This window comes from Melanerpes formicivorus, unplaced genomic scaffold (genome assembly GCF_026170545.1).
Source record: "Melanerpes formicivorus ecotype bairdi unplaced genomic scaffold, bMelFor1.0.p_v2 SCAF_6, whole genome shotgun sequence".
NCBI classification, from domain to species: Eukaryota; Metazoa; Chordata; class Aves; order Piciformes; family Picidae; genus Melanerpes; species Melanerpes formicivorus.
In genome coordinates this window covers 23,875,978-23,890,316 of record NW_027142358.1, presented here as the reverse complement: position 1 = coordinate 23,890,316, position 14,339 = coordinate 23,875,978, and the positions used below count along the sequence as shown (strand labels likewise).

At 44.8% G+C, this 14,339-nt stretch overlaps 1 protein-coding gene across 2 annotated transcripts in view; it reads left to right on the top strand.

The window, feature by feature from the left end:
* Nucleotides 1-7,510: 7,510 nt before the first annotated feature.
* Nucleotides 7,511-14,339, top strand: part of JMJD1C (jumonji domain containing 1C) — a 174,048-nt gene continuing 167,219 nt past the window's right edge. Inside the window, exon 1 of one of the 2 annotated variants that reach the window (XM_068140113.1) lies at nucleotides 7,511-7,726. In XM_068140113.1, the coding sequence (XP_067996214.1) occupies nucleotides 7,574-7,726 (153 nt within the window). In that variant the 5' untranslated portion in view covers nucleotides 7,511-7,573. The remainder of the gene's footprint in view (nucleotides 7,727-14,339) is intronic. The other variant, XM_068140114.1, reaches the window with a different exon arrangement.

The window sequence follows — 14,339 nt, the reverse complement described above, 5'->3', positions numbered from 1 at the left end:
CTAACTATACCTGCTCAGTTTCCCTTTACTGTCTTTATTACATGATACATGAGTGGTCTCCAGTGAGGGTAAGAGTCCTTATCCAGTTCTCAGTTAATTCAAAGAAAACCTGTACATTTATTTCAGTGGTGAATATATCCTATCCTTTTCATCAGTAACAGTACCTACTCAAAAATTGATCTACTTAGTCACCTTTAATCCAACACAAAAAGAAGTTCTTCTATAAGATTCTGGGAGACATTGTCACATCTTAAAACTGAGATAAATGCCTGCCATAGAAGTAGTAACTGCCTTCACAGGGTTATGCATATTTTCAGGGATGGGTTTGGTGGAGGTTTTTTTGGGGGTGTGGTTTTTAAAATTATTTTTACTGTTGCCCATCTGCTAATATTAGAAACCTACTAATTGTGAGAACAGAGAGATAGCAGTAGCCAAACATTTAGCATTATCTAACAATAAACAAAAATACCCATGAAGTTGGTGCTCCAGGAACTTACATGAGAGAAGTAGGCATTTCTATACAATTAGCTGCACCACTAACCAATGGTCTACCAGCAGTAGCAAAGCACTTACTGCCCTTTGTGCAGTGTAGGTGCAACTGGGAGGAAGGTTCCTAGGAAGGTCATAATCTATTGTTAGGGATGACTGATTTCAAGTTTTATGTGCAAGTGGTGGACAGGAGAAAGGAGCATCACTGTTGGGAGCAGCCTGGCAAAAGGCAGGCATTTTCAGGAGGAACATCAGTATTTCTGTCTCTGAATATGCCAGATCTCTTCCTGAGTTTTGTTCTATAGGCAGATCCCCTCAGCCAAATAACTAATGGTTCTTAGTTCTGGTACTTTGTTCTGGGTGTTACAGCATGCATTTGCCTGAGAGAATTTTGTAAGGGCCTCATAGATGCACCTAAAGCTCAGTCTGATTCCTGAGAAGTACCAAAGCCTCAAGCCACTGACTGAAATGTAGGGAACAAATGGGGATCTAACATTACTAACATGGCCACAAAATTTCCAGCAAAATGTTACCCTGCTGCAGCTTGTGTATCATCTTTGCTCTCAATATTTGCACCTGTACTTCATGACCATTAGCCAGTTAGGAAACAGGCATCTTCCACCTGTGGAACTGAGAACATTTTCCCCAAAACAAATTCTGGAGGTTGTTCTAGATGGAGACATCTGATAAGGCCAAAGCAGAGCCTGGAAGTCTCACCTGAGAAATTAAGCCTGTAGTTATTCAGGGAAAGGTGGTGACTGACAGCATTGCTCTCTCTATTAGCCCACCCTCTGTTTTTTACCTCTATAGGGAGTAAAATTAGGAGTGAGAAAGGTTGTGTGGTATCAAGGAATAGTGCTGGTCTAAGGATGCTCTGCCCTCCGGCTGCAGTTAAATACCTAATATAGAAAGCAGGGAGAGCTGTTGAAAGTGATGCCATCCCCCGGTGGAGGAAGGTGGCCAGCCCTAAGGCAGAGGACAAAGACTGAGTCGATCTCAGCAGCTCCAGGACACAAGTCCCAGAGCTCTGCAAAACCATTCTCTCCCCTTCACTGGGTTGGGCTGTCTGACTGTGTATTTAAAACAGATGTGGGATGCTCATGAGCTCTGCTTTGCTGGCTCAAGTGTAAGGTAGTGGTTAAGTGTTTCAGGGTGACAGGAAGAAAGGGGGTGGGAAATATGGAAAGGTTACTATTTTAAGATGTCAGCAAACTTCTGTGGAAAGAGATGTATGGAAGGCCATATTTATTTAATTTCTCCAAGCATCTTTTGGTGATAGCTCATTAGCAGGAACAGAAAGAAATGTTTGAATCAGAGCATGCTGTGAGTATTTTGTTCTGGGCTACAAATTGACTGTGCAAACGGCATATGAGGGCTCAGTAGTGCTCCTTACTGTTGTCAGCATTGATAGAGTGGCACACTGTGAACCACAGCTTTTTCTACTACAGATATGGCCACAGTGATTCACAAATGCAATAAATGTAAATGTTCTTCCTTTTTTATCTTGCAGCAACAGCCAAGATGGTGTCAAGTCCTGAAGGCAATAACTGGGTATGGTGGGGTGTTTCATTTGCCTGAAGTGTAAATATAGCAGTCAATTTGCAGGCTTTATAGACGTGAGAAAGCAAAGACAGAAGAAAATATCAGGAGTGGTCAGTCAATAACCCCGGCTGGAATTGTGGTACTAGACAGTGATATAAATATCAGTAAATCACCATATAGGATGATAGTGGTAGAGATGGATAGGCAGTCCTGTGAACCACAGCTCTACTGTCCTGCACCTTTGCACCCCCAGGTGTTCAATGCTGCCTTTGCACCTGCATCAAATAGCTGTCTTTAAATAATCATATTCTGCCACTGACCTCTTTGTATCCCATTCAGTGCTCAAGGACTGTTTCACCATTCAAATAATTTTGTTTTCAAGGAAGATGCTTTTGATAGAATTAATTTTAAAAAGCCCTTGGACTCTATATAGAAGATGAGGTAAAAGAGTTGGAAATATAAAATTAGTTTTGTAGTGGAAATGACTGATGAGTGAGGAAAAATTGATTTCTCTTAGCTATGAATTTTCAAATTAGGAAACTTTTAAAACAAAAAGTACAAGTTTCTATTAAATACAGATTCCTAATTTTGTGATGCTGAACCCCAGAAGACATTAAATGTGACTTTCCAAATTTCTGAGGAATCATAGATTTGGAGGAAACTAGTGTTTGCTCTCTCCCAAACAAAGGTAAAATAGATCTAAAATTATACAACACAAAAATGGAAGAGCTGCTTAAGAGTTGTTACAGTTCCAGTTGTTCAGCCTGGAAGTTAGGAATAGCTCCCAATAAATATTTTTATTTTGTAACTGACAAAAATGTATACTTTCAAGCAAGTGAGACTGAGAATATTGGGGAGAAAAACTCTTCATATAGTAATCTGTGCTATAGGATAGTGTTAACATACCATATGCATGACAGCCTTTTCAGGTGGTTAAATACCCAGCTGAAGTGGGATATTTAGCCACAGAAGCCATTTGTTGAAGATATAAACAGCACCATCATTACTTTTTCAATTATAACAACAATGGAAGATGCAGTGATTTTCTGAAATCATGGATATGGCTTTTCTTGATGTTTGAAGCTAAAGAATGTAGAGTCTTGTTTCCCCTGTCTATTCACGTGCCTTTGTGGCAGGACTTTGTTGCCTCTTTCAGGTGGGATCAGGTGGTTAGTGTCAGTTTGAGATACAATCTGGATGACAAGATGGAACAATAAGGTCACATCTAGTGTCAGTGTTTTTCATTTGTTGGGCCAGCAGAATGTTTTTACTTTGCCTGTAAATCTTAGTGGCTGAATTGATCTCTCACTGGCTAAACAAGAGAGCCCAGAGGGGTGTGATCAATGGTGCACTGTCCAGTTGGAGGCCTGTAGCTAGTGGTGTTCCTCAAGGATCAGTGCTGGGTCCAGTCTCATTCAACATCTTCATCAATGACCTAGATGAAGAGACAGAGTTGTACCCTCAGCAAATTTACTGATCATACAGAGCTGGGAGGACTAGCTGTCACCCCATCAGGCTGTGCTGCTGTTCAGTGAGACCTGAACAGACTAGACATATGGGCAAAGATGAACCTAATAAAGTTCAGCAAGGGTAAGAGCAGAGTCCAGCACCTGAGGAGGAATAGCACCATGCACCAATACAGGTTAGGGGTTGACCTGCTGGAGCGTAGTTTTCTAAAGAAGGACCTTGGAGTCCTGTTTGATAGCAAGTTATCTATGGGACAGTGATGTACCCTGGTGGCCAAGGTGGCCAGTAGTAACCTCATTAAGAAGAGTGTGTCCAGCAGGTCAGGGGAGGCTCTCTTTGCCCTTGTTAGTGGTGTATTGTGGAGTATTGTGTACAGTTCTGGGCTCCCCAGTTCAAGAGAAACAGGGAACTACTGCAGAGAGATCAACAGATGGCTGTGAGAATGATGAAAGGACTGGAGCGTCTGTCTTATGAGAAGAGGCTGAGAGATCTGGAGCTGTTTAGTCTGGAGAAGAGAAAGCTGAGAGGGGACCTTATCAATGCCTACAAATATCTGAAAGGTGGCTGTCAGGAGGATGGAGCCAGTCTCTTTTCAATTATACTTAGTGATAGGACAAGAGGCCATGAACATGGACTCAATCACAGGAAATTTCATCTCAACAGGAGCAAAAACTTTTTTACTGTGAGGGTGACAGAACCCTGGAACAGGCTGCCCAGAGAGGTTGTGGAGTCTCCTTCTCTGGAGATCTGCAAAACCCACCTGGATGTGTTCTTGTGTGACCTGCCCTAAGTGGCCCTACTTTGAAGGGACTTGTACCCCATGGTCTCTGGAGGTCCCTTCCAGCCCCTAGCATTCTGTGATTCTATATTTACTACCAAAACTGCACTGGGGCCACACAGGTGTGCAGAGGGGGAGTTTACCTGCAATTAATTTCCAAGGGAAAGCCCTCACGTCTGGGGCTCAGCCTAAAGGTGGTTTCTTTCTTCTTTCTAAAGGTGATCTCTTTCTATCTATCTATCTATCTATCTATCTATCTATCTATCTATCTATCTATCTATCTATCTATCTAAGTCCGGACTTCTCCAGTCTGAAATTGTCATCCCTGCTTTGGTACTGCTAATGGGCCCCTGGCTCTGAGTGTCGCTAAGCCCAAGAAGAGTAACCTATGACAAGATTTCTAACCCTTTCAATCCTATGAATTTTGGTACTTTGAAAAGTCAGTTCAAGTATTGCATAATATTTGTCAAAGAAACAGAGGAGGTGTTGCTTTGAAAGGGAAATTAATGTATTAATTTGACAACTGCAAAGGCTTCTGAGAAAGGAAGAAGTCCTGCTGAAGTGTGATAGAACACAAACTCTGTAGGAGTTGGTCTATAGGCTATCTTCAGGCCTTGGGCCAGAGCACCATTACTTTGTTCTGTTACAGCCAGAGGATCTGTGTTGACTTAGACACATCCTGGGCATTTAGCACTCTCACATTTTCCAGTGCCTTGCAGAGAAACAAGGAGAGAAGGAGGAAGCAAAGAAGAAATAGGTAAGTGAACAGAAGCAAAGAAAATAAGTTGCTGAACATGGAGAACATATTGAGCAACCCATGGGTCTCTTGTACTCTGACCCACCCAGATGTAGTCATTTTGACCTTCCTAAAGCACATATGGATAACAAGAGCACTTCAAAGCTGAAGACCTGAAAAAGAAGAGCTGAGGTGTTGGGTGACTGGGGAGGGAAGCTACCCTGACAAGGCAGGGCTCTCCCTTAAGCTCTTTTCTGCTGGTCTGTATGAAAAGCTGTTGGAGGAGCAGCATGCTTGGTGGTGTGGTGAGGAGCTGGATAAAGGTCCTGCCTTTCTCACTTGGCACCTGGGACGTGACAGCTGACCATGGGAATTTACACCTAAATGTCGATGTTACTTCATCTTACTGATGTTTTCAGCTGATAACTATGAAATGATGCAGCATTGAACAACAGTGAATTCTAATCTATACTAAAATATAATTCTGGTGGATGTCAGCACTTCATAAGATGAATTTTTGGAACAAATTTAAAATACTTTATAATATTTTGACATTCACTGATAAATTCACAAGCTCAGTCATAGACTCATGTAAGTTGGATTTTGGGGTATATTTTATGGTTTGTTGCATGCTAATTTAATATATTTAAGTGTATAATTCAGTAATAATCTCAAATTACTCTTTGGCTAAACAAGAGGAAATCTACTAAAACTATAAATAGTTTTTACATGACTTGTATTTCTTTAGTTGTCCTTGTAACTTCTTTTTATACACTTTATGAATAACTGGTGTGTACTGACATAATTTTTGCTTGTTCTGCAAGACCACAGGACATTTTATTGGTTGTAGCATTACCTGGAAAGGTGGGTGAAGATCTCATTTAGCTCAAATTCATGGTGGTTCTTTTTACAGCTTCTAGGGGCCATGCATCTGTAGCCTACTGCCAATGGAATGCCAGGCAGCTGTAGATCCTGGTATAAATGTTATGTCTTGTAGGTTATTCCAATACCGTGAACAAACTTGTCAAGGCAAATGATGAATTGATTCATCTGTGGGTTTTGTTCTGTTGTGTTTGTTGTTGTTGTTGGTTTCCTTGTTTTTTTTCCTCTTGCTTTCTGTTAATTAACTTCCCTTGTATCAGAAGTTACTTGTTCCACTGAAATATATAGGAATGTGCTAAGTTTGTGCTTTTGATTTATTGCTTTAGCCTCATAATCTATTTTTCAAAAATGTGCTATTCAAATTTGCTTTCTGGTGCTAGATGAGAGATCATTAACCTGCTCTCCTGAGAGTAAGCATACCAGCAAAGAAAGGCAGAAGTTCACAAAAGCTACACCTCTAGAATGTGAAGGAAAACCTCTTGAAACTTACACACAGCCTTACTACAGCATGACTACAGGCTTTATGGAAAAAACGATAAGGTGGTAGCAGCTGCTAGAGAACATAGCTTGATTTTGTATTACAAACCAAGATCTCAGCTGAAGCATTTGTGAATGTCAGAGCTGACTACTTGGGCATCCTTCCTTGATTTGTATTCAGTGGTATCAAATAATGTTTTCTAGCTCTGAAGTGTTGTGCCTGTAAAAAGCTTGTGATGGACCAAACAAACGTTGCATTCCCATGGAGTTGTGTGGCCTCATTTGCCATAGGGAGAGGTGTATGCTTGGCTTTAACTGGTAAGAAGCTAAACTGGGGATGAAGGTGCTGCAGAGAACAGATGTAGTCCTAACCCTCCTCATCTGTGCAGAGATGGAGTCCTCAGTCCTCGTGCCTGGCTCCTGGAGAGGTCCCAGCAGCCCCACCTCTCAGAGCCACGCACCTCAGGTAGGCTGGGGAAGCCGGGGCAGCCCCTTGGCAGCCGAAGGGAAGTGCCCGAGGCAAGCTGCATCCGAAACCTCACAGCAAGACCGGAGTTAGAAGAGAGAGTGAGGCTGCTGGTGCCGGACTATCGCGAAACCACTCTTCTCCCGCCTTCCGCAGGCGGCGGGGTCGAGGACAGGTGAGGTCGGGGGCTGGGTCGGGGGTGCAGCGCCTGGGGCTCCCCAGCGGAAAGTGGCCTCTGTCGAGGACAGTCATCTAAGCAGCACGCTCGCCTCACCAACAAGAGCCCTTGCGGGGTTTCGGTGTCTCTCCTGCCCAGGCACCGGGCGGTCGGACTCATTACCGCGCGGCGGCGGTCTCTTGCCCCCCTCCCCGTGCGCTGCCTGGCGGAGGGAGACGGCGCGTCGTGCCGGTCTCCATGGCAGTGGGCTGTGTGGGCGGAGTGGTCGGGGCCGCAGCGCGGTGGTGAGCGAGCCGCCGAGCGCGCGAGAGGGAGGGAAGAAGGGAGGGAGCGCGCGCCCCCGGCCCTCCCCCGCCCCTCGGTGTTTGTGTCAGGCTGCTGGCGGCAGCTGCGGAGCGGCCCCGCGGCGCCGGCCCGGCCGAGGGGCGCCGACCTAGTCCGCCGCTGAGGCCAAGAGCCCAGTGCGTGCTCCTGCTCCGCGCCGCTCTCGTCATGGGCGGCCCGTAGAGGAGCGGGTTCGGCGGCTGGTGCGGTGCTTGCGCGGCGGCGGCGGCGGCCATGGCTGTGGCGGTGGAGACGCGGCCGGAGCTGGTGGGGAAGCGATTCCTGTGCGTCGGAGGCGGCTGCGAGGAGCAGCCGGAGAGCGGGCGCTGGCGGGCCGGGGTCATCCGCGCTGTCTCCCAGCGGGACTCCCACAGCCCCGACCTGGCGGTAAGAGCAGCGTCCCGTGCCGGGCTGGGGGTCTGCGGCGGCGTGGGGCCTGCAGCGACGCGGGGCGGCCCGGGCGGGCCCGGCGTGACACAGCCCTTCGACTGGGGGGCGGCGGGTGTGGAGGGAAAGTGTATGTCAGCCCCGCGGCAAGGGGCCGAGGGAGTGGGGGCAGGCTGACGTGGAGCCCGCGCCGCCGGGGGTCGAAGCCGGGGCGAGGCGCACTTCCCCTCGGCGTGTGCGGCCGCGGGGTGGGGGGACGGAGGCGGCGGCGGCCCCCTTCGTGCCCTTCGGAGGGTGCGGATGTGGCTCCGGGCCCTACAGCCGCTTCGGTCGGCAGTGGCGGTTAGAGAGGTTGAGTACCTGGCCTGGCTCCTAAGGGAAAAATCGGTCTGTGCCTTGAGCGGCGGAGCTCGGGCTGGAGGAGAATGCGTCTGCTCCACGGGAATGCAGAAACTGTCGTCGTGTAGCACTGACCGGCTGGGTCTAACGTACTGGACTCGGTAGTGAACGTTACTAAAAGAATGTCATTGTTTCCCTTCCTATTATATCCGCTGTCACTGTTTTCCTAAGGGGTGTAAGAATGTGCTTGGAGGTTAGCGAAGGAGCCAGGATATATCCCGTTGTGCTCAGACACAGTCTTATTGTGGGGGGACACTACCAGGCTTTCCTTGGGTTAGTGTTCTGAATTCATAATCTATAAAATGGGGTTTAATTGTGCTCCATGGACTTGGTCGTTATTTTATTTGTAAATTCTGTGGTCAAATGAGAGCTCTATTAGTGTTGTGCTTGTGTCCTTCCATATTTCTATGTTATCTGGTGTTTATGAAAGCACATTTAAAAATATCACGATTGTGTGAGTGGGCTGAAAAAAGGAATCGCCCAGCTGTGCTGGGCAATCCATATTGCTGCTGCTAAGGGGGAGGCGTTTACAGCCGATCACGGTTTGGTGTGGAATGTTGCCTTTTTCACAAACTCGTCAAGAGAACAGCTGCCCTGCTTTAGAGATTATTGGTTGCTTGGTGTAAGAAGTGTGATTCACAAAATTAAGAATATCTGTTTTCATACTTTCAGCATTGTTTTAGAAAGAGAAGGTATGTGACCCTTAAAATGCTACTTTTTTACTGTATTGTGGATTGATTTTTTTTTCCTTATTCTCACTTTCCTTCTATAATTTAAGTAGCATGCTGTCCATACCCTTTTTGACCTTTGCTTATATGTGAGAATTGTCTAGAGTGCTTTATTTTTAGCACCTATTTTGGATGTTGTTCTTGCAGGGTAGTATTCTCTAGGATCTATATACAGTTATGGAAAGATCGAGTAAAGTTCAAGAAGATGTTTACTAACATTTACAAGTCAGAGTCATAATTTGTAATCTCTAGGGGCAGAGCTGACACGGAGAGAAAGGATGCTAAACCAGGATGTTTCAGAGGTTGTATCTGTAATGTTAAATGGGTAATGAATGCATGATGCCTGTTGTAAGTACTTGGTCCTTTTCCTAACTTTGGTATCTGAGTGTTTTTCTCTTCATGTACTCTTTCATTGCAATTCCTTGTCATTTAAGGAAGAACTGCCACATTGCAACTGGTGTCTGAGGCAGGATGACTAAGGGTATGCTCACATCTTGTAGTGGTGTGCTATTTGTGTAGATCCAAACTCCCTGAGAACCTGTGTGGATACTTCAGCCTGAGTGCAGTGCATTGCTAGCATGGCCATATTCTTTGGGGTATTTGAGCTAGCTACACAGCACTGCGTTATGCTATGTAGATATACTCCTAGTCTCCTAGGCATGCTGGAAGCCTGGGAAGGTTTTGGAAATGCTATCTAGGTCTAGTGAGTCCCAGACTGGTACTTCGCTACTGGGGCATTATTGCCCCCTCTAAGTGCAGTTTTGTGTTACCTGTTCTCTATCCCCAGTGCACAAACAAGTATAAATCACAAAGGCAGAGAAAGAAACGATAAAGCTTCTGTTAGCAACAGGTAGTGTCTGTGGGCTAGGCTCTCCTTTTGCATCTGTAATTAACATGAACCTCTCGGGTCATGAGTATGCTCTTCCCCTGCTCCCAGTGAAGGGACAAGGATATTTTCCTGATAGCCCTGGTTCCACATGTGCTGTCCTAGATGGAGTGAGTGCTGTTCTTATCCTTCCATGGCTGTAGTATTGAGGTGGCCATCCTATGAATAGCTCCAGACCCTTCTGCTTCTTGTCAGTGGAGTGAAATGGTAATTCTTGTTGACAGTTTCATTGCTGCCCACAGGGTGCAGCATAAAAATGTTGAAATTGACTTTTTGTCAATTTTGTGTATTCCGGGTCCCTCTGAGTGAGATGGGCATTGCAGAAGATGCTCTCAGCTGCAGGAAAGGGAGGAGAGCAGCACTAGGAATTTTCAGAATGCTTTTCAACCAACCAGAACTAAGTTACCAGGCTTTAGAAGGAAGTGTCATTTACCTCAGCCTTGTGTCTTCCTTTTTCTTGGTTTTTTTTCCCATTAACCAGTGTGAACCACCCAGTCAGTTTCAGACAATTTAAGAGCGGGGAGAGATCCAAGATTGTCTTCTTTCAGTCTGTGAAAAGTGACATCTGAGGGGACACAAGAGTCCTTCTCCCCCAAAAAAATAAAGGCAAGGAGTTTATGGTGTTTTGTGTGCTCCTCCTGGAAGCAAAGAAGCAATCTCCAGCTGGCCAGCCAGCATGCACTGAGCTTCAAACCAGCTACAGCATATGCTGCATCTGGCGTAGCGCTGTGCAGAGATAGGTGGGTAATGGGGGATGGACCTGATGGTATGTGAAGGTGGGTTTAAGGGCATGACAAGGAATTGAGCAGTAACAAAAGCAGAAGAACAAGCATGGGTATTTGGACATGGTAGTATGTGGACAAATGGTGAGTTTTATGAGGTGAAGGTTCTTAAGGAAACATGGGCAAGCTTAGAGGCAACTGACATAATTAATGTTAAGTAGCCATAGGGCTTGTAGGAGCAAATCCACAGGAAACCAAGCTTCATTAGTTCTGCTGTAAATAGAACTGCTCATTAAATCAGGAACTCCAGACCTGAAGGCTGGACAAGCTGCTCTCCACTGATGAGCATGCAAATGAAGATTCCAGGTTTCATATGCTGCAAAGTTTGTTTCATGACTGTATTTTCGTGACTAAAGTAATGATTATTTTTGTAGCTGAAATTACTGTCTTGGTAAGAGAGTGAAGAAAAGAACTCAGTTATTCAGTATCATCTTCCTGATGGGTGTCTTCTGCTTAATGAAGTTATGTTAAATGACTCCTTACACTTTTCATAATGGCAGCATAGCTGATATGTAGTATTTGACTTTTCTTAAAATTAATTTATGTATTTTACAGAGAAAAAGAACAGTGTCAGAATGTCCCTTTTCCCATTGCTTTATGGTGGTGGAGTGTCACCATCCCTGGAGGTGTTCAAGAGGGGATTGGACATGGTATTTGGTGCCATGGTTTAGTAGTCATGAGGTCTTGGGTGACAGGTTGGACTTGATGATCTTTGAGGTCTTTTCCAACCTCATTGATTCTATGGATATTTTGCATTCTTCAGCTTTCCTTTTAATTTACTGCTAGTAGGGAATATTGATGAAAAGAGCTGACAGTGGTTGCAAGTATTGTTGGGCTTCTGGAAGATGAATGCTCTTGCCATTACATGAAGATTTTTGCCAGGATTTGGTACCCATGCCTTCTTAGTCTTCCAGTAGTGTTTATAGGTGTTTTAAAACATGTTATGTGCAGTGTGTACAGTTTATACAGTTTAATCTGGGAGTTCTCTTCATGATTTTCATGATCTGAGTCATAACTCTGTAGTTAGACTACTTGATCTTTCATTCTGGAATGTTTCTGTTGCATGAAAAGCATTTACTTAAAAATACAAACTAAAAAAATTCATACATGTGTATATATGTGTGCATGTTTCACCAGCCATTGAGAGGATTCATAAGTACTTTTCTTCTTAAATAACAGTGAGTGTTATTAGGGGAAGCTGGGAACTTCTATTTTCCCTTACTGTGAACTGCCTGGAAAAGCCCATGTGCTGCTCAGATTGCAGTGATAACTCTGGGCAAATAAAGAAACTGCCCAGAGGAAAGAGGTGGAGTGAATGCTATGTGATCTCCCTGGTCCTTGCTGTCCCCTAAGAATTGCTTTCTGGGTCATAGGTTGCAAAATGACTGTTTAGTCACTGCTGCCAAGATTTGGCATGATGATGGCAGAGATACTTTCCTATATTATGCTTAGAGGAGTATTTGTTTAAAAAACAGGATCAAATTGGTGCAATTATTTTGCTTACTGGAAGTGTTCTGGAGTTCTGTGAATTTTCATGCAGTTTTATATTGAATATTGTAATGTATTCAGTCATATATTTTCTCTACGTGAAAGAGAAAATGGAAATAAGCTTTTAAATACATAATGTGCAACCTTCAATTAAAAAAAAAATACAGTTATAAGTTGCAGTGATTTGTTATTACACATTTATGGATGTGTGAATTTTTCTGCAATGACATCCATGGTTTGGAATGTGAAATCAGGAATTGAGTACTTTTGTAGTCTTTTATGCCTTACGATAGGCAGATGTACCACTTGGTAATCGTGCATAGGGAAATGTATTGTGGCAACAAGTAGCTGTGTTAGATATCCTACAAAGCCCCCTAAATTTAGTCATAGTTTGATTTTTATTTACAGTAAAATTAGTAAAAGATACAGTTGGGGAAATAGTAGATAAATAATTTTGGTAAATTGTGTGTGTGTTATTAAATATTCCATGTTTGGTAATTTGCCAACAAGGAATAATTAAAAATTTACTGTCTGGTAAAGCTATTTGAAGAAAACAGCAACAGACTTTGTGGGTCTGTTTTAACTGAGTTTGCCCTCTCTTAACAAGAAAATGGAAGTTAACAGAATGCAATGGAAACTTGTCAGTACTGTATTACAGATGATATGAAAATAACTGCTGATTCTGTGCCCAGGCAGCCCAGAGGGCCAATGGCATCCTGGCCTGCATCAGGAACAGTGTGGCCAGCAGGAGCAGGGAGGTCATTCTGCCCCTGTACACTGCACTGGTTAGGCCACACCTCGAGTACTGTGTCTAGTTCTGGGCCCCTCAGTTTAGGAAGGATGTTGACTTTCAGGAGAAGTGTGGCTAGCAGGTCGAGGGAGGTGATCCTCCCCCTCTACTCAGCCCTGGTGAGACCCCACCTGGAGTACTGTGTCCAGTTCTGGAGCCCCTATTACAAGAGGGATGTGGAGGTGCTGGAACGTGTCCAGAGAAGGGCCACGAGGATGATCAGAGGGCTGGAGCACCTCTCCTATGAGGACAGACTGAGGGAGTTGGGGCTGTACAGTCTGCAGAAGAGAAGGCTCCGAGGAGACCTAATTGTCGCCTTCCAGTATCTGAAGGGGGCCTACAGGAAGGCTGGGGAAGGACTTCTCAGGATCTCAGGTAGTGATAGGACTAGGGGGAATGGAATGAAGCTGGAGGTGGGGAGATTGAGGCTAGATGTGAGGAGGAGGTTCTTCACCATGAGAGTGGTGAAACCCTGGAATGGGTTGTCCAGGGAGGTGGTCGAGGCCCCGTCCCTGGGGGTGTTTAAGAGCAGGCTGGATGAGGCTCTGTCCAGCCTGATCTAGTGTGGGGTGTCCCTGCCCATGGCAGGGGGGTTGGAACTAGATGATCCTTGTGGTCCCTTCCAACCCTGAATGAAACTATGAAACTATGAATGAGTCCAGAGAAGAGCAACAAAGTTGGTGAGGGGTTTGGAACACAAGCCCTATGAGGAAAGACTGAGGGAGCTGGGGTTGCTCAGCCTGGAGAAGAGGAGACTCAGGGGTGACCTTATCACTCTCTACAACTACCTGAAGGGAGGTTGTAGACAGGCGGAGGTTGGTCTCTTCTCCCAGGCAGCCAGTACCAGAACAAGAGAACACAGTCTCAGGCTGTGCCAGGGGAGGTTCAGGTTGGATGTTAGGAGGAAGTTCTACACAGAGAGAGTGATTGCCCGTTGGAATGGGCTGCCCAAGGAGGTGGTGGAGTCGATGTCGTTGGGGGTGTTCAGGAGGAGACTTGATGGGGTACTTGGTGCCATGGGTTAGCTGTTTGGGTGGGTTGGATTGGTTGATGGGTTGGACGCGATGATCTTGAAGGTCTCTTCCAACCTGGTTTGGTTTATTCTAAATAAAGGTTTATTTGAAAATAAAAGAAGGTATTTTAGAAAAATGCTCCACATGCTGGGAGCTTCTCAATGAAGGAGAAGTTAAGTTTGCCTTCATTGTGTAGGGAACTCTCCTCGCCCGGTCATTTTATGACCTGTCAGTGTTTTAATCTTCCTGCTTCTGCATTCCCAAATGTTGTGAATGTGGTATGACTTTATCATACAGACGTGGAATTGTACTTCTGTAGATTGTTTGTTTCCTGACATATATTGATTTTTAGTGCAACATTTTGCATTGTCCTCTGTTTTCCTTTCGCTGAGGTAGTATTTAAGGAGAAACCGAGTGTATTAAATTTGGGAATTTATTTGTGCTGATATTTAAAAAAAAAATAGATTTTTTTCCCCCCATTCCTTATTTTAGGAGTATGTGATTTGCAGCTTTTACTTGTTAACTCT